Below are 25,284 nucleotides of genomic sequence, written 5' to 3'. Positions count from 1 at the left end.
ATTAGCATGCCCCTACCAGCCTGCAGTATGTATAATAAGCACTTTACAGATAACAACACTTGAAAACTACCTAGGCTTGTTACTTACCTTCTTTATATATGTGACATCTCGGGTTTTTAGGGCCCTCCCAGCTCTGACATCTAGTGTTCTAAAATCCTCCCAGCTCTGACATCCTGTGTTCTAAGGGCCCTCCCAGCTCTGACATCCTGTGTTCTAAGGGCCCTCCCAGCTCTGACATCCTGTGTTCTAAGGGCCCTCCCAGCTCTGACCTCCTGTGTTCTGAGGCCCCTCCCAGCTCTGACATCCTGTGTTCTAAGGGCCCTCCCAGCTCTGACATCCTGTGTTCTAAGGGCCCTCCCAGCTCTGACATCCTGTGTTCTAAGGGCCCTCCCAGCTCTGCTATCCTGTGTTCTGAGGCCCCTCCCAGCTCTGACCTCCTGTGTTCTGAGGCCCCTCCCAGCTCTGACCTCCTGTGTTCTAAGGGCCCTCTCAGCTCTGACACCCTGTGTTCTGAGGCCCCTCCCAGCTCTGACATCCTGTGTTCTAAGGGTCCTCCCAGCTCTGACATCCTATGTTCTGAGGCCCTCCCAGCTCTGACCTCCTGTGTTCTAAGGGCCCTCCCAGCTCTGACCTCCTGTGTTCTGAGGCCCCTCCCAGCTCTGACATCCTGTGTTCTGAGGGTCCTCCCAGCTCTGACCTCCTGTGTTCTGAGGCCCCTCCCAGCTCTGACCTCCTGTGTTCTAAGGGCCCTCTCAGCTCTGACACCCTGTGTTCTGAGGCCCCTCCCAGCTCTGACATCCTGTGTTCTAAGGGTCCTCCCAGCTCTGACATCCTATGTTCTAAGGCCCTCCCAGCTCTGACACTCTGGGTTCTAAGGGCCCTCCCAGCTCTGACATCCTGTGTTCTAAGGGCCCTCCCAGCTCTGACATCCTGTGTTCTAAGGGCCCTCCCAGCTCTGACCTCCTGTGTTCTGAGGCCCCTCCCAGCTCTGACATCCTGTGTTCTAAGGGTCCTCCCAGCTCTGACATCCTATGTTCTAAGGCCCTCCCAGCTCTGACACTCTGGGTTCTAAGGGCCCTCCCAGCTCTGACATCCTGTGTTCTAAGGGCCCTCCCAGCTCTGACATCCTGTGTTCTAAGGGCCCTCCCAGCTCTGACACTCTGGGTTCTGAAGCCCCTCCCAGCTCTGACATCCTGTGTTCTGAGGCCCCTCCCCGCTCTGACATCCTGTTTTCTAAGGCTCCTCCCAGCTTTGACATCCTGTGTTCTAAGGGCCCTCCCAGCTCTGATATCCTGTGTTCTGAGGCCCCTCCCAGCTCTGCTATCCTGTGTTCTGAGGCCCCTCCCAGCTCTGACATCCTGTGTTCTAAGGGCCCTCCCAGCTCTGACATCCTGTGTTCTAAGGGTCCTCCCAGCTCTGACACTCTGGGTTCTAAGGGCCCTCCCAGCTCTGACATTCTCTGTTCTTCCACCGTTTCTCACCCCCTTTAGTACGTACCCCATTAGAACCTAAACTCCTGGCTGCACGCATTTTCTTCTTCTAGTTTATTGATGTTCAGTCATTTCAGTCATCTCTGACTCTTCATGACCCCATTTGGGATTTTCTTGGCAAAGATACTGTCATGGTTTGCCATTTCCTTCTCCAAGTCATTTGACAAACCAGGAAATTGAGGTAAAGAGGGTGAAGTGGTTTGCCCAGAATCTCACATCTTGTAAGTATCTGAAGCTGGATTTGCATTCAGGTCTTCCTCACTCCAGGATGGATACTCTATCCACTGAGCTACCTACCTGCCCTCCTTCTAGTAAAAGCAACTGAACAATTCACATCTGCCACATCGTTCCTTGCTCCTGAATGGGGAACTTCTCAGTGGTCTCACTCTACACACAGGTAACTTTTTTGGGCCACCATGCTCCTCCCTGGGCACCAGTCCCCTAAGAAGTGGGTTATATCTCCCACTAGAGGATAAGCTCCTTGAAACCTGGGGCTGTCTGCGGGGGCAGAGAGGTTTAAGTGACTTGCTAGTATCATGTTAGGAGCCTAAGTTTTTTTGCTTACATTTTTTTAAAACTATAAATTCACAATCGGACTCCCGCGTCAATCTCTGATCACACCTGCTACAACCAAATGCCCAAAGACAGAGAGGGGCACCTGGAGTTTTGCCCTGGGACCTTCACATTAAGGGCTTCAGGCCCTTCCACTTGTGGCTTTCTCCAGCACAGAAACAAAGGAGTTTAGCACCTAGCGGGTGAGGGTAATTGGTCAGAATAGCAAACTACCAGAGCTGAGCACAGTGAGTCACTATCTAATTAGCTCCCCCACTTGCTCAAATGAATTTCTCCTAATTGCTCCTGGTATTAATTTCTCCGCATGAGTTACAAAGTGGGTTTCAGGATAGTTTGATGCCCTGAGCATTGTTTGAGCCACTTGCACAGGGGCCAAAATACCTAGTTATGGCTCTGTCCCGAGGCCTTCCTGTGAGTTCTCTTCTCCAGGAAGACTTGCTTCTCCAATGTCCTTCAAACATACCACATGGACCCACTGCTTTGCTTTCCTTTCCCCTACTTTGGAATGCTTTCCTTATTCCTGTTCACTTAGCTTAGTCCTGTCTGTTCTTCAAGCCCCAACTTAAGCCCTCCATCCTTGTCCTTGACAAAGCTATCATCCAGAGGGTTCTCTCACTTTCGAAAATCTTGCAGCACTGATGGTGTCATCAGAATGGCGCTTAGCTTACACAGTCACAATTAGCGGCTGTTACTCACCTTCTTTATATACGTGACATTCTGCATTCTAAGGCCCTCCCAACTCTGACATCCTGTATTCTAAGGGCCCTCCCAACTCTGACATCCTATATTCTAAGGACCCTCCCAACTTTGACATCCTGTGTTCTCAGGGCCCTCCCAGCTCTGACATTCTGTGTTCTGAGGACCTTTCCAACTCTGATATTCCATGTTCTAAGGTTTCTTCTTACCCTAATGTCCTATGTGCTAATATTCTATGATCTAAGTTTCCTTCCAATAAAATCTGAAGGTGTTTCAGCTGTAAGTCTGACTGGAGGAGAGCTCACAGCTGCCTACAGTTGTGAACAACAACCCTCCTGCCCCTTCTCCCAATGTCCTGACACTAGTCATCAGTGGAATTGGCAGGTTAGAAAGTCTGAGCCCCTAAGTATTTCTAACAAGAGTGAGAAGCAGAGACTGAGAATACTGAGAAAATAGGCGGATATGTAAAATGAGGAGAGAGAGAGAAGAGGGTCAGAAGATGACCTGTCTGTATCAAAGCTGAGGGGATGGTAGTGTACATTTATGGGTGTCTTCAGAAACGGATCCCTGGCAGTTTCAAGGAGGATTCTAGCTTTCATGCTTAGAAGGTTGGGTGTGCTCCTGCCTATGGAGAACTTTGGTCTGTAGAAATAAAAGAATAGTGAGTATTAAAATGTTACTTGATATCCCTCTGGTGAGAATGAATGCCTCTAGGTTTTAGGGCTTCTCCACACAGTTATTCTTGCCACTGGATGGATGATAACCCCCATTAGATGGGCAGCTAGGTGGCTCAGTGGATAGAATGCCAGGCCTGAAGTCAGGAAGACCTGAGTTCAAATCCAGCCCCAGACACTTACTACCTGTGTGACCCTATGCAACTCACTTTACCCTATTTGCCTCAGTTTCCTCATCTGTCAAATGAGCTGGAGAAGGAAAGAGCAAACCACTGCAGTATCTTTGCTAAGAAAACCCCAAATGGGGTCAGAAAGAGACAGAAATGACTGAATGACAATGGCAAGGTTTTGACCTCCATATGACTGTGAAGTAGCATGAATATGAGTGGGTCCAAACCACCCTCTTCCTTTGATGTCCTAAGTCCTAGCGGTGTATGGTTCTTGACTTCACTCACCCTGTTTCCCCTTTTTGCTTCCTTCCCCCCTCCCTTTTCTTTTCCTTCCCTTTAATCCCTTAGCCTGCCCTACCCTCTCTTACCCGGAGGAAGGAATCCAGGGAACCATTCTCCATGAACTCAGTGATGATCATGACTGGTGTACTCTTGGTGACCACACCCTCTAGGTGAATGACATTAGGGTGGTCAAACTGGCCCATGATGCTGGCCTCGCTCAGGAAGTCCCGCCGTTGCTTCTCTGTGTAACCTGATTTGAGGGTCTTGATGGCCACAAATATCTCTCTTTTGCCTGGCAGCTTCAGGTGGCCACTGCAGACTTCACCAAACTCCCCTGGGATGGGCAGACAAAAGAGGACAGCAGATCACTCACAGGATGGCAGTTCTGCCTCAGTCCCCTCTTCCATGTCATCTCCACTCACTGGGGTCTACAGACATTGTTGCTTTCCATTCCCAAAGACCAACCCAATCTTCTCAGACACAGGACCCTGACCACATTCCCTTCTATCTACAGTAACCAGACCTCCAGAGAAGGAGGATCAGAAGTGGTGTGACAAATTGCCTCCTCATCGAGTTAACCTTGGCCAATATAAGAAATCAAGTAGATGACTTGAGCCTGGTCCCCTTGGGACTCCCCTGGGGAGAAGGGGTCCAGGGCAGTCCTCCTCCCACCCTTAGACCTACACATTTGCAAAGGACTCTCCCAGCAACTGAGGGGGATCCCGGAGGGCAGAGGCCACGGTGCCCGGGAAGGCCCCCACCCACCTACCTGCTCCAATCACCTGCTCAATTTTGACACAAGAGATGTCAATTTCCTTGGCAAACTCTCGCACGGCTTCGTTGGGGTCCTCATAGGTGAAGGGGTCAATGTAGATTTTCATGCCTGGAGTCACTGGGAGGGGGGGGATGAGATCAGGGCTCAGTCACACTGAACTGTGGACACTGACAGACGGATGGACAGACAGACAGACAGCTGGGAAGGGGCACTCAGCTGCAGGCAGACACTCCTGGGCAAGGCAAAGCCATTCCTGAGTGTCCTCCTAATGCCAGCCTATGCAAACTGGCCAGGGAAAAGGCACATCCCAGAACAAGATAGTGAGTGGGGGTGACAAGGAAGAGGGAGTCAGCAAGGACGAAGGAGACTAGAGGACAGAAGACCAACATCCAGTCAAGTGTGTTCAGAAGGATTTAGTGCTAGAAAGGACCTTAGATCCCATCTAATTCCACCCCTTCATTTTACAGATGAGGGAACCATAGGCCAGAGAGTTTCACACAGCTATTAAATGTTGGAGGCAAGAATTCAAACCCACATTATCCAAGTTTCCAAATCCAGGCTCTTCCCATGATACCACACTGCTCCTTTGGTTCTAAGAAACCTGTGCTTGTGAGAGTGACTGTTATCAGATTTCCCCCATCCTTCAAGGCCCAGCTTGCATTCCATGGTGTCTTCTCTGATCCCCCCATTCAAAGGGTTATGTCTCTCCCCTGCATGCCGACTTCATTTATTTTCTACGTTGTTACTTCTCATAGATTGCCTGGTTTTAAGTGTGTATATTTTATCTTTAGTGGAGGATAAGTTCTTACGGGGTGGGGGGGATGGTGTGTTTGCGCCTCCCGTATTCATACCAAATGTAAACTATGTCCCTAAAAACAAGAAGGCTTTGAAAAATAGCCACTGAGAAAGTCATTTCTTTTTACAATCAATGAATAAAATATTATATCAACCGAGAAAGTTAATTTCCAATATCTTTCATTTCAAATGAAGAAGTTTCCTTCTTCATCTCTGGTTGGATCCCTCATATGCATCCAAATCTTCAGGGGTTTCTTCCTGTCCACTGAGTCAACTCAATGCCTCTGAGGTCTCTTCTAGCTCTTCATCTGTGATCAAAAGTCAAACTAATGGGGTCTGGTCTCCAGAGCCCTTCACCACACATCAGTGCTCATCAATCTACCTTTTCAGTTTTATCTCATATTATCTCATACTGGGGCCTTAGTTAGAGCCAAGAGGGATCTTAGTGATGATCTGTTCCCAACCCTCTTATTTTATAGATGACAAAGCTCAGTCTCAGAGAGTAATAAGGATTTGTCACACATGTAATAAGTATTTGAATCTAGGACCTCTGACTCCAAACACTTTCTACTGTACCATGTCACTGACCAGTGAACTCCTCTTCAAGTCTTTTACACTCTGGCCAAATTGGGTAATTCTATCCACTCCTCTGTTCCTCAATATGTCCTACTTCTCTTGCTTTGGATCTCTCCACCTAAAAGGGGCATCTAGGTGGTGTAGTGGATAGAGCGCTGGGCCTGGAGTCAGGAAGACCTGAGTTCAAATCTGGCCTCAGACACTTCCTAGCTGTGTGAACGTGGCCAAGTCACTTCACCCTGTTTGCCTCAGTTTCCTCATCCGTCAAATGAGCTAGAGAAGGAAATGGCACACCACTCCAATATCTTTGCCAAGAAAACCTCAAATGGGGTCGAAGAGTTGGACATGACTGGGCAATAGTCTAAAATCGCAATTACAACTGCCATTTATGTGGTGCTTAAAAGCTTCCAAATTGATCATCACAAAAGACCCTGTGAGGTGAGTACTACAATACTTATTGATCCCTTTTACAGATGGAGAAACTGAGGGTCATAGTGGTTTAGTGACTTGCCCAGGGTCACACAACTAGTGTCCAAGGCAGCATCTGAACTCAGATCTTCCTGATTCCAGGACTAGTGCTCTATCCACTACACCACCTAGTTGTTCTTGACTAGAGGCAAGTAGCTGATTTTGGCTTCACATCCAGATTCTTGATTATAGACTTCAGAGCTAAAAGGGACCTTAGAGATCATCTTGTTTCACTCGTACATGTTACAAAGGGGAAAAACCAATTTTGAGAAGGAAAATTGCTTGCTTATGATGAGATAATTTGTAAGTAGCAGCCAGGGTTTGAACTTGGGACTTTGCCCCTGGTGAACTGTAAAGTGTTCAGAGAAACAGGAAGCAGTATTACTGTACTGTTCTCAGGAGATCCCTGAGGTTTGGCTGGTCAGTAACTTAACTCACTCTTGCTGTACAGACTGGCTGTAAAAGGCAGAGATTCCTTCTAGAACCCAGCCCTTGGATCTGGGGCTGACTGCATTCACAGTCAGGAAGTGAGTGGAGACTCCCCTTGGAATAGTTAGTCAACCTGGTTTCTCCCCTCCTGAATTAGTCCTAACCAGGCACTGCTGTCAGCTCCCTGGCAAAAAAAAAACAACAAAAAACCCTTCCCTTTCTTCTCTAGGTTTTCAGCCTTAGAAGATTTGCAGACTCCTCTCCTTGCAAAGGCCTGTAGCTTACCTGCCTGTATCCAGCTCCAAGGCTTTGATCTTCTCTCCCTGCAGAACAGGGGGAAAATCTCTCTTGCTTTAATTGCCAGCTGGGGCCAGAAGCTTGGTGGGTCAGAGCTTGGTGCTAACGAGGCCCAGTTTCTAAACTCAATCCCCACAAGGGCTAGTTAGTGCTATACAGAGAGAAATTCTCTTCCCCAGTTGCATGCCCTGCCCCCACCTTCCTAAAACCTTAGCTGTTAATCTGATTGAAAACCTGGCTATTGTTTGCATTGTGGCCTGGGTGTGGGAGTGGGATGTGGTTCAGAGTTAAGCCATCACCATTACTGGGAATATGATTCGAAACCTGAGTCTCCTCTTCAGAGACAGTCAGGTCTTGGAGTATGGATCATTCTGGGAAGGTGAAGGCCTTCTAGAGGGAAAAGTACTCACTGATAGGGGTTCTGGATTCTAGCAGTTCCACTAACTTTATTGTGTGAGATAATATTTGTAAAGTACTCTGTAAATTCTAAAGCACCGTGTTTTTGTTCGTTTAGTCTTTTCGGTTGTGTCCAACTATGCATGACCCCATTTGGGGTTTTTTTGGCAAAGATACTGGAGTGGTTTGCAATTGCCTTCTCCAGCTTATTTTACAGATTAGGAAACTGAGGCAAACATGGTAAAGTGACTTGCCCAGAGTCACACAGCTAGGAAGTTATCTGAAGTCGGATTTGAACTCAGGAAGATGAGTCTTGCTGACCCCAGGCTCAGTGCTTTATCCACTGTGCCATCTAGCTGCCCCAAAGTACCACATACGTACAAGCTATGATGATAATGTTACTTTGTCTACGGATATAAATTTGTTTCTCTGCAAAATGAGGACTAGATGAATTATAAGGTCCTTCCAGTGCTGTCTTTAATTGTTCTGAGGCCCCCTCTAGTTCTGACATTCTGTGTTCTAGGCTTCCCCCTGGCTTGGATATTCTGTGTTCTAAGGTCCATCTCAGTTCTGTTGTTCTATGTCTTAACATTCTTTCCAACGACGTTGTTCTATGCTCTAACACTTTATATTCTAAGATCCCTCCCAGCATTAACATTCTATATTCTGTTTTACTTTTGACATTGGGTCTCCCTATCTTGCCAACGCTGAAAGTATGGTGGTCATTCACAGGCCCGATACCATTGTTGATGGGTACAGAAGCTTTGACCTGGTCTGTTTCTGACCTGGGCCAGTTTCTCTCTCCCGAGACAGCATGGTGGCCCCTAGACCCTGAAGGCTCACCATATTGGCGCCAAGCAATGTGGATATTTGATCGACTTCAGCCCCAGCCTCCTTAGGTAGCACAATGGATAGGCCTGGACTTAAGTCCACCTCAGTTTAAATCTGGCCTCAGACACTTACTAGCGGTGTGACCTTGGGCTAGTCACTTCACCCTGTTTGCCTCACCCTCCTCATTGGTCAAATGAGCTAGAGAAGGAAATGGCAAACCATGCCAGTATCTTTGCCAAGAAGACCCCAAATGGGGTCATGAAGAGTCAGACAGGACTGAAAATGAGCAAACGGTAACAATAGCCCTTGTAGCCAGGATTTCAGGTGTGTGCCACCTGCCTGGCTGGCATTCTGTGTTGTAAGTCCTTTCCAGCACTGACACTCCATGTTCTTAAGTCTTTCCCAGATCCTTCTATGTTCTAACACTTCACGATCTTTTGTTCCTTCCAGATCTCACATTCTACGACTGTGATTTTTTTTCTCCATGACTGAAGGTTTAATTCTGTAAACACTTCTTGTTTTGACTCACTGAAACTCCTTCACAAAACACACAAGCCTGAATTTGTGCCTCAGTTAACCCGAGCATGGCAAATGCTACTGGATCTTTGCTGACTCGAGACCGAGCAGAGCCATCCCTTCATCGTCCTCGATATAAACGGCAGGCACAGTCATGGGATGTGACAAGGGCTGGATTGGGCGTCTGAAGGGGCTCACTGCTTTTCATCTGGCAACTGTAATTGCCTCCTGATGTAGTAATGATGCTCTTCACTATGATGACCACCACCATTCTCTCCTTGCTCCCCTCTAACTTCCACACAACTGCCAAATCCCTGGTTGGCTGCAGATCATGCTACTCTCCTGTTCAAAACTTTGAGGGACCCAGGACTGCCTCTAGAATAAGAAAAAATCCTCTGCCTGGCCTTTAAAGTCCTTCATTCTAGCTCTAACTTGCCTAGCCAGGCTTTCTTCCCAGTGAATTCAGCATTTATTAAGCACCTATTGAGTGTCAGTCCCTGCGCTAAGTGCTTTACAGATATTAATTATTAAATTAAATATGAATTTCATTGGACTCCATCCCAGTATTTCTCTTTGCGTACTTTACACTGCAGCTAAACCAGCTACCAGCTGCCCTCTGAATTCTATTTCTCACCTCTAAGCATTCACATAAACTATACTTAGAATGTTCTCCAAGCTGTTTCCTCCAGTGATCCTTCTCTGATACTCTCCAACTCCAACATTCCCACAGCACTCTGATGTCTTTGACCCCCACCATACCTAGTCATGTGTTATATTTGCATACATCCTTTTTTAAGGTACAAAGTATTTCATGTGCATGGTTTCATCTAAACATCCCTTGATCATACTAATTCATTCCCAGAAATACAAATACCATTCTACTCATTTTACAGATGGGGAAACTGAGGCTTGGAGAGGCGAACTATCTTTGTTTTGCCTAAGGGCATTGGGCTAACAGGACTTAAGCCCAGATTTCCTGACTTTAGGTCAAGTATCTGTCATCTAGAATTGTTCCCCATTTTATAGATCAGGAAACTGGGGCCAGAGAGGGTATGTAAGTTCCCTAAGGTCACACAGGAAGGAAGTAGCAAAAGTGGGCTGAGGCCCCAGGTGCCTTGATTCCCAGGTTAGGGTTCTTTCTAAGGACATTGCTTTAAGTTAAGTTCTAACTGTGTGATATTTTAATCACAAATGGGCCAGCTCTTTTTAAATTTTCATTTGTAAAAAGTTCTATTTTGTACCAACCATCCAGCTTACATAAAAATGATTTATCAAATGTTCACATTTGTGGATGCTTCTTAAATTAGTAAGTAGGCAGGCTGATTTAAAGTATAATTTGTATGTTCTTTGTGAGGGAAATAGAACTAAAACATTTCTATATAAATAACACCTTTGTAAAGATAGGGAAGTATGAAATGAAAGTGCTTTCCTACTATATGGAACAGGATGATGCTTTCCCCATTAATCTGCTTTATCTGTCATTCCTTCTCTCTTAATGATTTGTCATTCTTTCCCTCCCCATCGTCGCCTTTATCTGTGTTTATGAACAGGCAGTTCCTAAATGGAACTTTCTTGAGAGCAAGAGCTGACTTGCCTTTCTACATATATCCCCAATGCTCTTCTTTCAAAAAACAAATAAAATAGACCAAACCAAAATTCTTTCCATAAACAGAAATACTGATACATTGTTGGTGAAGCTGTTATAAATACTCAGGAAAAGAATGAACAGCTTGGAGTTAAAAAATGTGAAGTTAAAATTTAAGTCATCACTCTTAGCAGATGCAGCAAACTACTTTCAGGGAGACATGGAAGGTGCTATATAACAGGTGATTCAAACCACCATCACTACTTTGACTGCCACTTAGCCTTAGAATGTAGTGGAGATGGCCTAGTTCACCGAACCTCGGGGCCCTTGGAATAGAAGGGCCTTCCCAGACCACTATCCCTGCTTTTAGCCTATGCCCCATAGCCACCATCTAATGAGACAATGGTTAGGGAGATGCAACCTTGGTAGATCCTGAAGCCCTTACCTCCTCAGCTACTGAATATCTAGAAAGGAAAGTTGTCACCTCTAAGGTCCTTGAGGGCCAGCTATTTTTCATGTGGTCAGAACAGAAAAGCCCTGTGGTTAACCTGGCTGCCAGGCACCCCTCAAAAGAGGAATATATTATTGGAATGGGGGCCCACATGGAGGGAGGGCAATGGAGACATTGCCGTTCTCCTTCCTAGTCCAGAGAAAGGTTGGAGCTGGAACCCTAGGGGGCAAGGAAAAGAAGGCACCCCCAACTGGAGAGCCCAGGCTGTCCTTGGCCTCTGGGCCCGAACTGCAGGGAGAACAGGAAGCTGGGAAGCCTTCCTCTGCTCACTGGTCTGGGCCTCACATCAGCCCCTCTCAGCTTCCTTTTCCCTGCTCACTCTCTACCTCCCCTGATCTCAGGTGTGCCTCATCTTATCTCTACACTGTCCTGTGTTCACCTCCCTAGGCCCAGGTCCCTCCACTGCATCCCTTCCACTCCTCCCCCTTCATCTTCTTCTCTCCTTCTTTCCTTGGGTTCTAATTTCCCTTCCCAACTACGTCCTAAGCTCTTACACATTTATCTCATGTGCTTCTTCTCCCATTCCCTTCCCTGCTCACCTTCTTGCCCCATCCCCTGCTCAGGTTTCTGATCCCTTTCCAGCCTCCTCCTCAACTTACCTTCTGGGCTTCTTTCCCTTCTGATTTCCTAGGCCCTGTTCCCCAATAAGCCCACCTCTGCCCCTCCTTGCTCACCTTCCCATGCTCTCTCTACCACCTCTCCTTACTCCTGTCTCTGTCTACTCTGTACCTTTATCTGCTCCCTTCTTTGCCCCATCTTTAACCTCCAGTCCCCTCACTTTTCTCCCCACTCCCTCTGCAGTTCACTTTTGAACACCCAGCTCGTTTTATTCATCTCTTCATCCCCTCTCTCTCTCTGTCTCTGTCTCTCTCCTTCTCCTGTTTTGGTCTATCATCCCCACTACACTGCGTCCACCTCCTCTGATTGCTCATCTCTCCTACCATCTTGGCCTCTTTGGAACACCTAGCCTCCATCTCTGCTTACCTTCCTGCTCTCCCACCCCTTTCCAGCCCCATCTTCACGCCTCCCCAACTCCCATCTCCTCAAAGGCTCTCACTGAGACCAGAGGTACCATGGGATCCCACGTCCCCCTGGAGGCCCCTTTGAGGGCTGGCGGATACATACTGTGGCCGCTGGTGTAATGCTGTAGCTTGTCGGTGTACTCGGAGTCGGCACGCTCAAACCCCCGCCTTCTGGAACAAAAACCATGAGCTGAAGCGATCAGGAGGAGGCTGGGAGCCTTAGCCTGGGGGGTGTGGTGGGCAGAGCCTCCCAAGGCCCCTTACTCAGGCTCCAGCACCCTCCTCCCTCCACCATCACCCCTTTACCCAGGCCTTCCATCCCCAGGAATGGGCTACTCTTTCTCCTTTCCCAGCCATTCCCCTGCCACCCAATCTCCTTCCCCTCTGGTTTCTGCCTAACCTGCCATCTTTCCTCTGGTCTCATCCTCTCCTCCTCAAACCAAGGAAGGCTCTGTCAAGGAGCATGCCCTCCTTTATCAACCCTTATCTATCTGTCTGTCCTACAAGTTTCTGGAAGCCAGGGCCTTGGTAGCACCCCAGTACCTCTATTCAACGAGCATAGCTTCTCTGCACCTTGAAGAGAGGGTGCCAATCTACACTGGTCAGGGGAGTTGCCTAGACCCATGAAATCACGCGTGCAATCTCTATGCATGTCCTACTATGTGCCAGGCACAGTGCTGGAGACACAAAAACTGAAATGCTCTCAAATAACTTACATTGTACTTACATGAATTGGATGGAATCACTACCCACAGCATCTGGGAGTAGGATGGTGCCTGGCACATAGTAGGTGTTTAATAAGTGTCTATTGATTGATTGAGAGGATGGGCCCTTTAGTAAGTTAGAATGGGCCTTAGAAATCCCCTTATTTTACAAATGAGGAAACTGAGGCCCAGAAAGGATTAGTAAAGTTACTTTCCCAGGGTCACAGAGCCATCCTGTGACCAGATCTTTCTGCCGCCTGTCCTTTGGGACAGCAATCTGACCAGCTTATGCTTATTATAGTGCAAGAACCCTAGAATCTCAGAGCTGGACAGGAACTTGGAGGCCACGGAGTCTAACACTAACCCAAAGCCCAAATTTCTTCCTCCAGTCTCCCCTGATAAAAGGCCTCTTAGCCTCTTTGTGAAGAGCTACTGTGACCAGGGATTCGCTACCCCCCAAAGGAAACACTCACTTCACTTGAAAATAGCTCTGACTGTTAGAAAATCTCCCTCCCAGTAATTTCCACCAATTGGTTCCAGGGACATAGCATATTTCCCCTCTTGGTGAAGCCTTTGCTTTTTTCAGAGAGAAGTCCAATGTCCAACCCAAAGAAATAAATCTCTAATGGAAGAATTTCAGACACCAATAATGGGTCAGTTGGGGGAGGGGGATGATCAAAGGATCATCCATCATCACCTTTAGAGCCTCAGTCATTTGACAGGCCATTTAATTTAATCCCCTTGGAGGAAGTAAAGGCTGGGAAAGTGCTGTGCACTTGGTATTTTTGGGGGTGGGGGGTGGGTAGCATTTTGACAACACCTTGTAGACAAATGCCTGCTCTGTTCTAAGGCTGGCTGATGAACCCCAGGGAGGAGGCATACCTGTAGTGCCTAGACAGAGAGACAGAGCCCGGCACTCGGGTGGACAGACGGAAGGGGCCAGGGCGGGGGGAGGCGCACCTGTTACACACGATGACAATCACAACCACAGCGATGAGGAAGACCAACCCTGCCGCGGATGAGCCAATGATCAGAGGTAGCTTCTCTTGGATGCTTGTCTGGTACTCAGCTGGGGAAGGACATGAGATGATTCATTAGGATGTGTGGGAGCACAGCTCCATCAACTTCTCCTCTTCCCCTCCCTTGGGTCATACTGGGAGCTCTTCCAGGGCAATCGATCAATAGTCTTGTTTCCCCCCTCCTTCTCCCTTGACTCCTGACCCCAGTGCCACTTAAAGTGAGCCGTGCAACTTGGAAACACCTTCCATGACGACAGACCTCAGTCATCTGTTCCTCTTCTGAGTTCTTAGGGCATTAGGGAAATCATCACATCTTATTATCCTATCAGATATCTTGTCTTTCCCACTAGACTACAAGTTCTTTGAGGCCAGGTCAGGATACCTCCAATTTATCCTATATACAGCTTGTTTGTACATGATTGTCTGCACGTTGTCTCCCACACTAGGTTGTGAACTCCCAAAGGGCAGGGATTAATTATCTTTCCCTTTTCTTTGCACAGTTCTTACAGGGCACATAGCAGGTGTTTAATAAATGCTTGTTGATTTGACCTGACTCTGTGTTCACCTACCACACCAGGCACTTGGTAGAGAGTCACATAGATAAGTCATTAATGACTTATTCCTTCATATAATTTTGGACTCAGACTTTTAGATCTTGAAGGGGCTCTTAGAACACAGAATGTCAGAGCTAGGAAGGTCCTTCGAACACAGAACATGAGAGTGGGAAAGGTCTCTAGAACATAGAATGTTAGAATTAAAAAGGGATGTTAGAATATTTAGAATATATAATGTCAGAGCTAGAAGGGTCCTTAGAACATAAAATGTCAGTGAAAAGGGATATCATAAGTTTGAGAAGGGCTCAGAACCCAGAGTATTAGGACATAGAATGTCAGAATGGAAAGGATTGTTAGAACAAAGGATATCAGAGCTTGAGGATGGCTTAGAATACAGGCTGTTAGAACAGAGAATGTCAGAGCAGGAAGAGATGTTAGAATATAGGATATCAGAGCCTGGAAGGAGTCTTAGAACACAGAGTATTAGCATACATAATGTCAAGAGCTAGGAGGGTCCTTAGAACATAGAATGTCAGTACTTGAAGGGATGTTAGAACATATGATATCAGAGCTTGGGGAGGAGGGGCCTTAGAACTCAGACTGCTAGAACATAAATGTCAGAGCAGGAAAGGGCCTTAGGGATTATTTAGATCAGTCTGTCCATTCTACAGATGTGGAAACTGTGGTTTGGAAAAGTATTATTTCCCAAAGTGATTAACAGTCGAACTAGGAAAGGAGCCCAGCGTCTTTTACTCTGCACCCTGGAGACTCTGGGAGGGTGAGGGGCTTGCACCCAGATGTCCTGAGTCTCCCTGATCTGTCTAAGGAATCCCTTCCCTCTTTCAGTCTCACAGTGTCCAGACTCAGACAGCCCTGCCCAAGTTTCATTGCCAGGCCAGGGCTCCTGGGAAAACTGCTGTCTATGGCTCTCTCTCCCATGTGTTCAAGGCCTTCTCTCCCAGGCCCTTCTTTGCGGACTTCTGTCAGTGAAGGATCTGTCTCACCTTCAGTCATCGTCTGGAAATACATCTTGCCACTGTAGCGCCCATAGCCCGCAACGGTGCGTGCTCGCACCTGGAAGACATAGATGGTGCCCGCTTTGAGTCCCTGTACGGTCACTGTGTTGGTCGGGCTTTTGACTGCAGTGGCATTGTACTCACTCAGGTCCTGCCGAGGAACAAAGACAAGAGTCAGGGGTCATAACAAGGAAGATGATGAGCCCTGGATCACCACCACCACCATCACCACCCCAGCTGGTAATTAGAGTCCTCAAAGGTGTGTGAAGAATTCTCTATATGTGCTCCCACTCGAACCTCACAACTCTGAGGGGGGCAGGTCCCAGGGATCATTATCCCTGTTTTCAGATGAGGAAATTGAGGTTCCTGGATTTGAAATCAGACATCGAGGCTGGAAGCCCAGCTTTGCCACTTATATATAGGTGACCTTGGAATTCATTTCTCCGCTCATAAGTTTCCTCACCTGTAACTAGAAATGTCTGACTCTACAGTCTTTTTACTTGCTCAAAGTTACACAGCTACTAAAACTCCCTCCCAGCTCTGACATTTTGTGTTCTAAGGACCCTCCCAGCTCTGACATTCAGTGTCCTAAGGACCCTCCCAGCTCTGACATTCAGTGTTCTAAGTTACAGTGACTTAAATTACAAAGGGATCTTATAAGCTAATAAAAGAGAGAAGGCACACTCAAAAAAAGACATGGACAATTTAAAGAAATCAAAGAAATGGATATAAACGATGTGCCATAAACTATGATCTGAACTCTGGAGGAAAGGATTGCTTTGTCATGGTTGGGTGATGCTGCTGCTGAAGTAGTTTCTCCACAACAGTCCTGTGAGTGGATTGTTTAAGTACAATGTCTCCTTATTACAGAGGAGGTAACTTGAAGTTCAAAGAAAGTCCATGGTCAAGAAGTTAGCATGGGTTAGAGCTAGAGCCTGAACCTGGGTTCTCGTGATTCCAGGTCCAGTATTCTTTCTACTTCACCACTCAAAGGGATTCAACAAGGGATCACCTTCAGGCAGATGTCTCCTAAATCTCCAGCCCTCCTCTCTCCTAACTCATCCCCACCTGCCTGCTGGAAATCATCTGTTTGTCCTATAGATGTTTCAAACTCAACTTGTCCAAAATGGAACTCATTATCTTTCTTCCCCTCCTAACTTTCCATTTCTGTGAAGAGATCCACCAAATATCCTCTCAAGTTCCTTCTAGCTCTGAATCTCTGAGCCTCACCCTGACCTTGTAGGAGTCCCCTTGAGCTCTTGACATTGTCCCTCCCCACAACCCTTGCTAAGTCTTATTGATTTTACCTCCCTTCACAAGACCTGCCCCTTTCTCTTTACATTCTGATACTTCCCAATTCAGACCCCAATCCCTCTTACCTGGACACTGAAAAAACCTCCTGATTGGTTTCCTGGATTCCCATATCTCCTCTGTCTAATCTATCCTCCACGTGATTATCAAATTAATAATTTAAAAATAAGATCTGATCATTTCACTCCCCTGCCAAAAGTCTTTGGTGACTCTGTTACATTTAGAAGGCACTTGAGGACCCTTCACATCTGCCTTCTCCCTTCTCCTTAGGATTTAATTCTCATTACTCCCCTTCCAGGGATGCGCCACAGTCAACTTATACTGGCTTACGAGCTGTTGGCTAAATATTCCATGTAGGTCTTTATGTCTTGGAAATGAGCAAATATTACAACTCAGGGCTTCATTTATTGTTTCTGTTTATTTTCTAGATTTAAGAAAGTGATAGAAAAATGCTAATAATACAGATCAAACTTAAATATGTCACATTGATTTTTTTCTCCAGAGTCAGTTGTTAAACATTTATTTGCACACTCCTGTTCTCTTCATGTAATTTCTGTTCCAGTCTAACTGTCCTACTTGGCATTCAACTTCCCACCCCTGCACCTTTGCTCGGGCTATTCCCCCAGGTCTGGCATGTACTCTGTACCCAAAGCTTCATTCAGTCAGCTCATGTCCCTCTTCCTGGGCAACTAGGAGCACCAGGTCTAGAGTCAGAAAAACCCAAGTTCAAATGCAACCTCAGCCACTTTCTAACTGTGTGACCCTGGGCAAGTCACTTAACCCTGTTTGCCTCAGTTTCCTCATCTGTAAAATGAGCTGGGGAAGGAAATGACAAACCACCCTATTATCTTTGCCAAGGAAATCCCAAATGGGGTCACGAAAAATCAGATGTAAGTGAACATTAACAACAAACATCTTCCTAATCCGAGCCTTTCCTGATTCTCAATTAAGTGCTTTCTCTTTCCTGAAATTATTTTGTGTTTACCATACTGTCTTCTTCAATTCAACCCAACTAGAACCTACTACGTATTAGGCAATGATGAGACAAAGAAAGGTAAAAGACGCTCCCTTCTCTTAAGGATTCTAATGTGGCAGAGGGGCAGCTAGGTGGTGAAGTGGATAGAGCACCAGTGCAGGAGTCAGGAGGACCTGAGTTCAAATCTCACCTCAGACACTTGACACTCACTAGCTGTGTGACCTTGGGCAAGTCACTTAACCCCAACTGCCTCATCCTGGGTCATCTCCAGTCATCCTAATGAATATCTGGTCACTGGATTCAGATGGCTCTGGAGGAGAAGTGAGGCTGGTGACCTGCACAGCCCTCCTCCCTCACTCAAAACAAAGTCAAGTGCAAGTCATGTCATCATTTCTCTCATGGCATGGTCTTCTTTGGCAACAAAGGACGAATACACAATGTGGCAGATGACATGCAAACATGCTACATATACGTACAAACACACTATGTATATAAGATAAGTTCAAGATAGTCTTACTGAGGGAAGGCCTTGAGATGAAAGGGGACCAGGAAAAGGCTTCTTGTAGAAAGTGGGACTTTGGCTGATATTAGAGGAAGCCAGGATGAGGGGTGTTCTAGCGAGTTCTAGGCATGGGTCTCGAGCCACTGATATAGTATGATCTCTTAGTAGAACATAAGGTTCTTCAGGGCAAGGGCTGTTTCCCTTTGGACCCCCTATGCTTGGTACAATGCCTTGCACATTACAGAAGCTTAATAATTATTTAATTGAATCGAATATTCTCCTACTTAAAAAGGACCTGAGGTGTAATGACAAACACCAGCAGCAGGTGTCACTGTCTAACACATGATGTGGTCCGCTGAAGCAATTCCTTTTGGTAGAACCCTCAGATTGGGCAAAGGTAATTGAGCATCCTAGTTGGCCAACTTTTTAAGTTCACGGCATCACAGCATTATAAACACAGAGCTGGTAGGGTCCTCAGAGACCATCTAGCCCAACCCCCCACATTGTACTGAGACTCAGGGATGTTGCTCAAAGTCACTCAGGTTTTAAGCGTCAGGGGTGGGATTTGAACCCAGGACATCTGATTCTATTGATAGCACTCCGTTTTTCTCTAGAGCAGGGGTTTTTAACCATTTGAGCGTCCTGGCTTCCTCTAGCAGTCTGGTGAAACCTCTGGACCCCTTCTCAGAATAAGATTTGTTGTACGTTTGTAATTAAAGGAAATGCTAGAGGTTAGTAAAAAATAAAGATGTCATTTTTTTCCCATCCAAGTTCATGATTCCCCTGAGTTCTACCAATGGGCCTCTTTCATGGATTCCAGGTTAAGAACTCCCACACTAGTGTTTGCTTATAATTAGGAACCATAAATATTTTCCTGAGTCCTTTGGTGACAAGTACAAGATCATTCAAGGAGGTAACCCTTACCTCTTCCCCCATCTCCATTATGTTCTCTCTTTGAAATCGCTCTCAGATGCACCAATTATATCACAATTATATCACTTTCTAGGCCAGAATATGACCTATGCCATACGATGACTGAACTACATTAAATTCAAATTGCAGATGTTGAGACCAGAGAAGATTCAGAAGCACATACCAGCTGCCCTGGGGAAGAGGCATCGGACTAGACCTCTTTGGCCCAGGAGGGTAATGAATGAATGAATGAGTTGTAGGGCTACCAATTTTGGTTCTATGTAAATGAATGACTGAAAAATGACTAAGTGCATTGTTATATGCTGAGGACTGCACTAGGTACTGGGGAAAAGAAATGCCAAAGGGAGGCAGTGCCTGGTCTCAAGGAGCTGATGTTCTAATTGGCATAGATGACCCACAGAGAAGAGTGGTGAATGGAGCCCCTTGCAGAAGTGACAGAAGTGGTGAGCCCAGGCTAGGAGAGGAAGGGGGTGGTGCTATGACTGGCCTCAGGAAACAGTGAGCTCTCCCTCACTGGCAGTTTTCAAGCAGGGGCCTGATGGTTAGTCAGGGATATTGCAGGAAGAACTAGAGGATGGGCCAGAGGGCCTCTTTCCATCTCTTAGACTGAGAAGTTTTGAAGAAAAACAGGCACTCAAGCCGGGAGAATGGCATCATGGGATTGTAGCTGCCTTATAGGACTGCAGTCATTCATGGAAGCCCCCCTTCTTTCATTTTTAGTATTTTCTCAAGGGTAATGTTCCTGGGGATTAGCTTGGAGAAGACTAAGGCTGAGGCCTAGAGGAAAAGGATTTAAGTGAATTTCACTGGTACCACGAGATGGGCTGCATAATACCAAGTCACATGCTCTGGCCTCCTATCTTTACTCCTTTTAATAACATGGGCAAATCACCTCGCCTCCCTGGACTTTTGCTTCCTCCCTCTTTTGCAAAATGGATGAGATGGACTGGGAGGTCCTTTCTAAGTTCTACAGTCTATGTAGAAGTATCACCCACCGTCAACATTCTCTATTTTACCATTCCAGGTTCTGAGGCCTTCTCCAGTTCTGACATTCCACATTCTAGGCTCCCTCCTGGCTCTGACTTCCTGTGTTTTAAGGCCCCTCCCAGCTAGGACATTCAGTGTTTTAGGGCCTCTTCTAGTTCTGACATTGATATTTCAAAGTCCCTCCGTGCTTCGATACTGCATGCATCCCAGCTCTGACATTCAGTGTTCTAAGGTCCTTTGTGTTCCAGCATTCTATGTTTTAAAGTCGCTTCCAGGTTTCTAGCCTCTGTTGTAAGGCCTCTTTCAGCTCCGAAGTTCCCCCACCACACAAATTATTGGAGGATCAGATGAGAGGATAATCCATTTGCCTTTCTGATGACAATCTCTCATGCTCTGCCTTGGGTGTTCCTTCTATATGAGCATTCAATGTTTCCTCTTTCTTTGTCTTGTTCTCCTAATCAGGCTCTCACCTTTTTTGTAAGCTTTTTTCCCCATAAAGCTTCTGGTGTTGAAGCTACTCTGCACGGTGCATAGTGGGTACTCAGGACATTTGTTGAAGGAATGGAATGAATGGGTGAGAGGTTATTTCCACCACTGCCCTGTCAGGACAAACTGAACTGGAGGGAGGCCCTCCTCTGAAAAGCACCTGCTATGACTGAGGGGAGGTCCTGTTCCCATGGCGCTTTACAATTTACAAGTCTCTTTCCTCAAGGCAGTCCTATGAGGTAGGTTAAACAATATAGGTAACGATGGTATCCTGATTTTACAAGGAAGGGGAGAAAATGAGGATCATCAAAGGAGGAAGAGCTGTCCAACATCACCAGCCAAGTGAGTAGCCGATCTGGGAGGCCTTCTTACATTAAACCCGGTGTTCCTTCCCAAACTCCAGGCTGCCTCTTTGAAACCCAGGTTATGATCAGGTGATGGAGATATCCCAGAATGCAAGCTGTCCCTGCCTAGCACTGACTTAAGGCAGCTGGCCTGGGCCCCCAAGATCCACAGTCCTGAGAACTCTAGGATACACAGCAGGTTCTGAGTGAATGCTAGTCATTATCAGTGGGGCCTGGGGTTCAGATAAGAGGAAATCTGGCTTCGTGCAAAAAAAGAGAACTGAATCTACAACCTGGAATACCTGGGCTTGGGTCCCAGTTCTCCTATCCTGTGACCCTGGTCCAGGTACTTTTCATCAGCACTCATCTCAGTTTCTTAATTTGTAAAATGGGGACAGTACTCTTTGTACTGTGTACTCATGTTTTCCCACGGCTGCTATTATGACTGACCACAGATCATGGAATTATATGACCTTTAATTCAATGAGATTAAACTCAGTGAGATTGAATTCAATTTAATTAAACAGGCATTTACTTTGCTAGACATTATGTTATGCATTGGTGGACAGAAAAACAAACGAAAAAGCCTATCCTTCATCTCAAAGAGCTTAGGATGGTCAACTTCCTGAGAGATAAACTCTTAAGAGAATACCAAGTATTTGCAATGGAAATAGAAGTTATTTTTAAGAAGGTAAGAGAAGGAATAATGTAGGGAGCCAGGAAAAGACTTGAACAGAAGGCCTTTGAGCTCCGCTTTCAGCCATATAAACATCTAGTTAGTGCCTACTGGGTGTCCTGCATTTTGCCAAACTCTGAAGATAACAAAGAAAGATTAAAGATGGTCCCTGCCTTTAGGGAACTGACAGTCTAATTAGGGAGACAACGTGAAAATAGCTATGGACAAACAAGACGCAGGCAGGATAAATTGGAGACAATCAACAGAGAGAAGGCACTAGCATTCAGGAACCTGAAGGAACCTTGGGATTTTAAGAATGAATACCACAGGCTGTCCAAAGAGAAACAAGAAGGAACAAATGAATCCAAGAAAAGCATTTATTATATACTGACTATATTATGTGCTATGTATACAAATAATAGAAGATGCTTAGCTTCTAATAGAGGGAAACACCATATATCACAAGATGGCGGCCAAGGAAGGGTGTAGTGTCTGGAGCCAAAGGGCAGCTGATAGGTAGGGTCTTTCCTGCTGCAATGGCAGTACAGATGGGATGGGAAGAAGCATGATGGGTGAAGGTGGGCCATGGTGTATGACTAGCAAGGGTTGGTATGGGTGAGGAAGTGTAAAAGACATCCCCCAAAACATGTGAGACCAGGAGAGGAGGTGTGTGCCCCTGTGAAGAATGGACAGCCGGAGTGCTGCACTGGTAGCCTTGAGATATTTTTTAAAATTTGAGGATGTCTTCTAATGTATCAAACAGATCTTCTAAAAGGGATGAATCAGAGAAGAACAGCAAGAAGGGAGCAGGCATGGGGCTGCTGCCATCTACCCTAGAGGAGGAAAGACCCGTGCTGATGGGATCAAGGAGTCACTGAGGCAGGGAATTACGAACTTCTCCTCAGAGTTCTTGGGGAAAAGTATTTCATAAATTGTAAAAGTATTACAGAAATGATAGTGGTGGTGATGGTGATGATAGTATCTCCCCAAGGTCATTTGAATTTGGAAGCAGAAGACCTGGGCTCAAATGCTACCTCTGCTGCTTACTAGCTACATAACCTTGGGGAAACCCTTAACCCTTTGGCACTTAAGTTTCTCCATCTGTAAAAGGAGGAGGTCACAAGATCAAAGATTTGGAACTAGAAGGGATCTTAAGAGTCCCTGAGTTCAACCCTGCTTTGTAGAATCTCTTACTTCCTTTAAGACTTTCCTCAATTACCACCTTCTACATGTTGTTCCATTGTTTTCCAGTTGTGTCTAACTCTTCATGATCTCATCTGGGGTTTTCCTGGCACAAAGATACCGGAACAGTTTGTCATTTCCTTCTTCACCTCATTTTACAGACAAGGAAACCGAGGCAAACAGGGTGAAGTGACTTGCCCAGGGTCATATAGTTAGTAAGAGTCTGAGGCTGGATTTGAACTCAGGTCTTCCTGACTACAGGCCTGGAACTCTATGCATTATGGTGCCACCTTGCTGCCCCCCTGCTACATGATACCTTTCTTAATTCCATATGGCATCTACTCTAAATGATCTTGTATTTTTTTTTGCATATATGTACATGTCATCTCCCCTGATAAAATGTAAACTCCTTGAAGGCAGGGGCTGTTCCAGTTTTGCTTCTGTAGTACACTAGGCCTGATTCATAATAGGTGCTTAAGATAAGTTTGCTGCTTTTGATTGACTGCCCACGGTCTCACAGATGAGAGGCAAGGCTAGGTAACCACAAATGTCTCTTCCAGCTCTTAATCTATGACCCTAAATCACCTAAGATAATACACCAGTGATCTGGTTTCCCTGGGTTCCTCAGAACCAAGAATAGAGGGAGAGTTGGTTTGTGGTGGTCAATGGTGGCCTTTGAACTCTGAGCCAACAGCGATGGGTTGGCTTTGGGAATGCTGCAGTGAGGTCCTCAATGCGTGGGCCTCCTGGCTGAATGGCACCAGGTGGCAGCGCTTCTTCTGTCTGAGGGCACTCAGAAGCTGCTGGAATCCCAGCTGACAGAGGAGTGGTGTAAGACAATAAATGAGACCATTTCTTCATGAAAATCCTTTTTAAAAAGGAAATAAGGAATCACCCAGGGATTACAGGCCAGTTAATCTAACTTCTCTATCTGGAAGGGGCTGGAGTAATTCATTAAAAGAAAAAAAAAAATCAATTGGTAAAAGCACCAGGAGGATAAGTAGGTGTTAAGTAACAGCCAGCAAGAGTTTGTCAAAAATAAATCACCTTGGAGCAGCCCCAACTCCTCTGACACAGTTGAGAACCCTTGCGGGGCAGGGGGTCACAGCAGCAGCAGAGAGCCTCTAAGGAGGTTCTCGCCATAATTGGATGTGACATGTTCTATGACCAATGAGTCTTGACTGATGCCATGCCCTACACTCTAAATGCCACGACCCAGACAAACCCATGAAAATAGGGCAGGACTCAGAACGGGTAGTCACAGGTGCTTATCATTTTTATTTCAAATCATCATCTTCTGCTTCCATATTATATCCCCCTCCCAGCTCCATGAAGGCAGGATTGTGCCTTATCCAAGCTTTATATCTCCTTCATCGGAGAGTAAGACACTCTGTACACAGCAGGCACTCAACGTCTATGTCCAATTGAATTACAATAATCATCCTTGTTCTTTTTTTTCAGTTGCCATAGCTGTTTCTGAGGGGGAAGTAGGTGGTGCAGTGGATAGAGCACTGGGCTTGGAATTGGGAGCTCATCTTTATGAGTCCAAATCACAACACATTTATCTCTTCCATTGGACTTGAAGGCAGAATTTCAGCAGGAATCGGGGGCAAGCTCATTGGCCCCTTTTGTGGCAATCTGGACAACACTGGCCCTTTGCCAGTCCTTGGTCAGTGCTCCCATCTTCCCTGATGTTTCAAACATCACTGCCTGTGATGCTCAGCCATCACAACTGCTGGTCCTTTCAGTCCTAACCATGTAGTTCACTTGGGCCTGGTGACTTCGACTCACCAAGGGCAGCCGGGTTCTCCATCATTATTTCCCTACTTACCCTCGGTTTCAACTCCCCATTAGTCAATTTTGTTCTGTCCTTTCCAGTACAAAGATCACTTTCCCTGACAGTGAAGACAAGCAATGTAGGAGCCGAGCAGAAGTAACTTCTCTCTGTTGTCAGCTATCACTGCCCCATCCACCCACATCAGTGATCGCATCCTTTTTTGTGATATGTATTTTTTTCTCCGTATTGTTAAAAAAGTCCCTTTCTGTTGTGGTTAGCTTTCTTCTCTAGGCTCAGCTCATTCGGAGTGTTAGCACTCCTGACACCCTCCTTAGAGGACTGTGCCAAACTCTTGGATTCATCTTTCCTTAGTTGCCCTTGCTTCTAGCCTCCCTACATGTCTTTTCAAAGTCAAAGTTGGCTTGTGAGTTCCCTGTGCATACACATTGATTGCATTAGAAAACTACCTTTTTTTTTCCCCATCAGAAACATTTTTCTTTACGTTTTTCAGAATTTCTTGGACTGATAAATTCCTATCTGTCTCACTGTGATTTGTTGGTCCTTATCTAGCATTTTCTTCTCTCCCTAAATCTAGGTTGTATGTCAGACGACTCAATTTTCTGTTCCTCCTTCATAGGTTCATGTGATTATAGATTTAGAATTGGAAGGAGGATAGTATGTTCATAGATTTAGAATTGGAGGGAGGATGGTATGTTCATAGATTTAGAATT

General features: G+C 46.1%; 1 protein-coding gene across 2 annotated transcripts in view; it reads right to left on the bottom strand.

Moving 5' to 3' along the window:
* Positions 1 to 25,284, bottom strand: part of EPHB2 (EPH receptor B2) — a 267,407-nt gene that overhangs the window by 13,296 nt on the left and 228,827 nt on the right. The window contains exons 7-11 of one of the 2 annotated variants that reach the window (XM_072609234.1): positions 15,368 to 15,530; positions 13,751 to 13,859; positions 12,190 to 12,257; positions 4,655 to 4,777; positions 3,972 to 4,219 (exon numbers count right to left, since the gene is read on the bottom strand). In XM_072609234.1, the coding sequence (XP_072465335.1) occupies positions 3,972 to 4,219; positions 4,655 to 4,777; positions 12,190 to 12,257; positions 13,751 to 13,859; positions 15,368 to 15,530 (711 nt within the window). The remainder of the gene's footprint in view (positions 1 to 3,971; positions 4,220 to 4,654; positions 4,778 to 12,189; positions 12,258 to 13,750; positions 13,860 to 15,367; positions 15,531 to 25,284) is intronic. The other variant, XM_072609235.1, reaches the window with a different exon arrangement.

The sequence above is a fragment of the Notamacropus eugenii genome, chromosome 5, assembly GCF_028372415.1.
Source record: "Notamacropus eugenii isolate mMacEug1 chromosome 5, mMacEug1.pri_v2, whole genome shotgun sequence".
Taxonomy (NCBI): domain Eukaryota; kingdom Metazoa; phylum Chordata; class Mammalia; order Diprotodontia; family Macropodidae; genus Notamacropus; species Notamacropus eugenii.
Note: the sequence above shows the minus strand (reverse complement) of the source record. Positions and strands in the feature narration are given on the sequence as shown.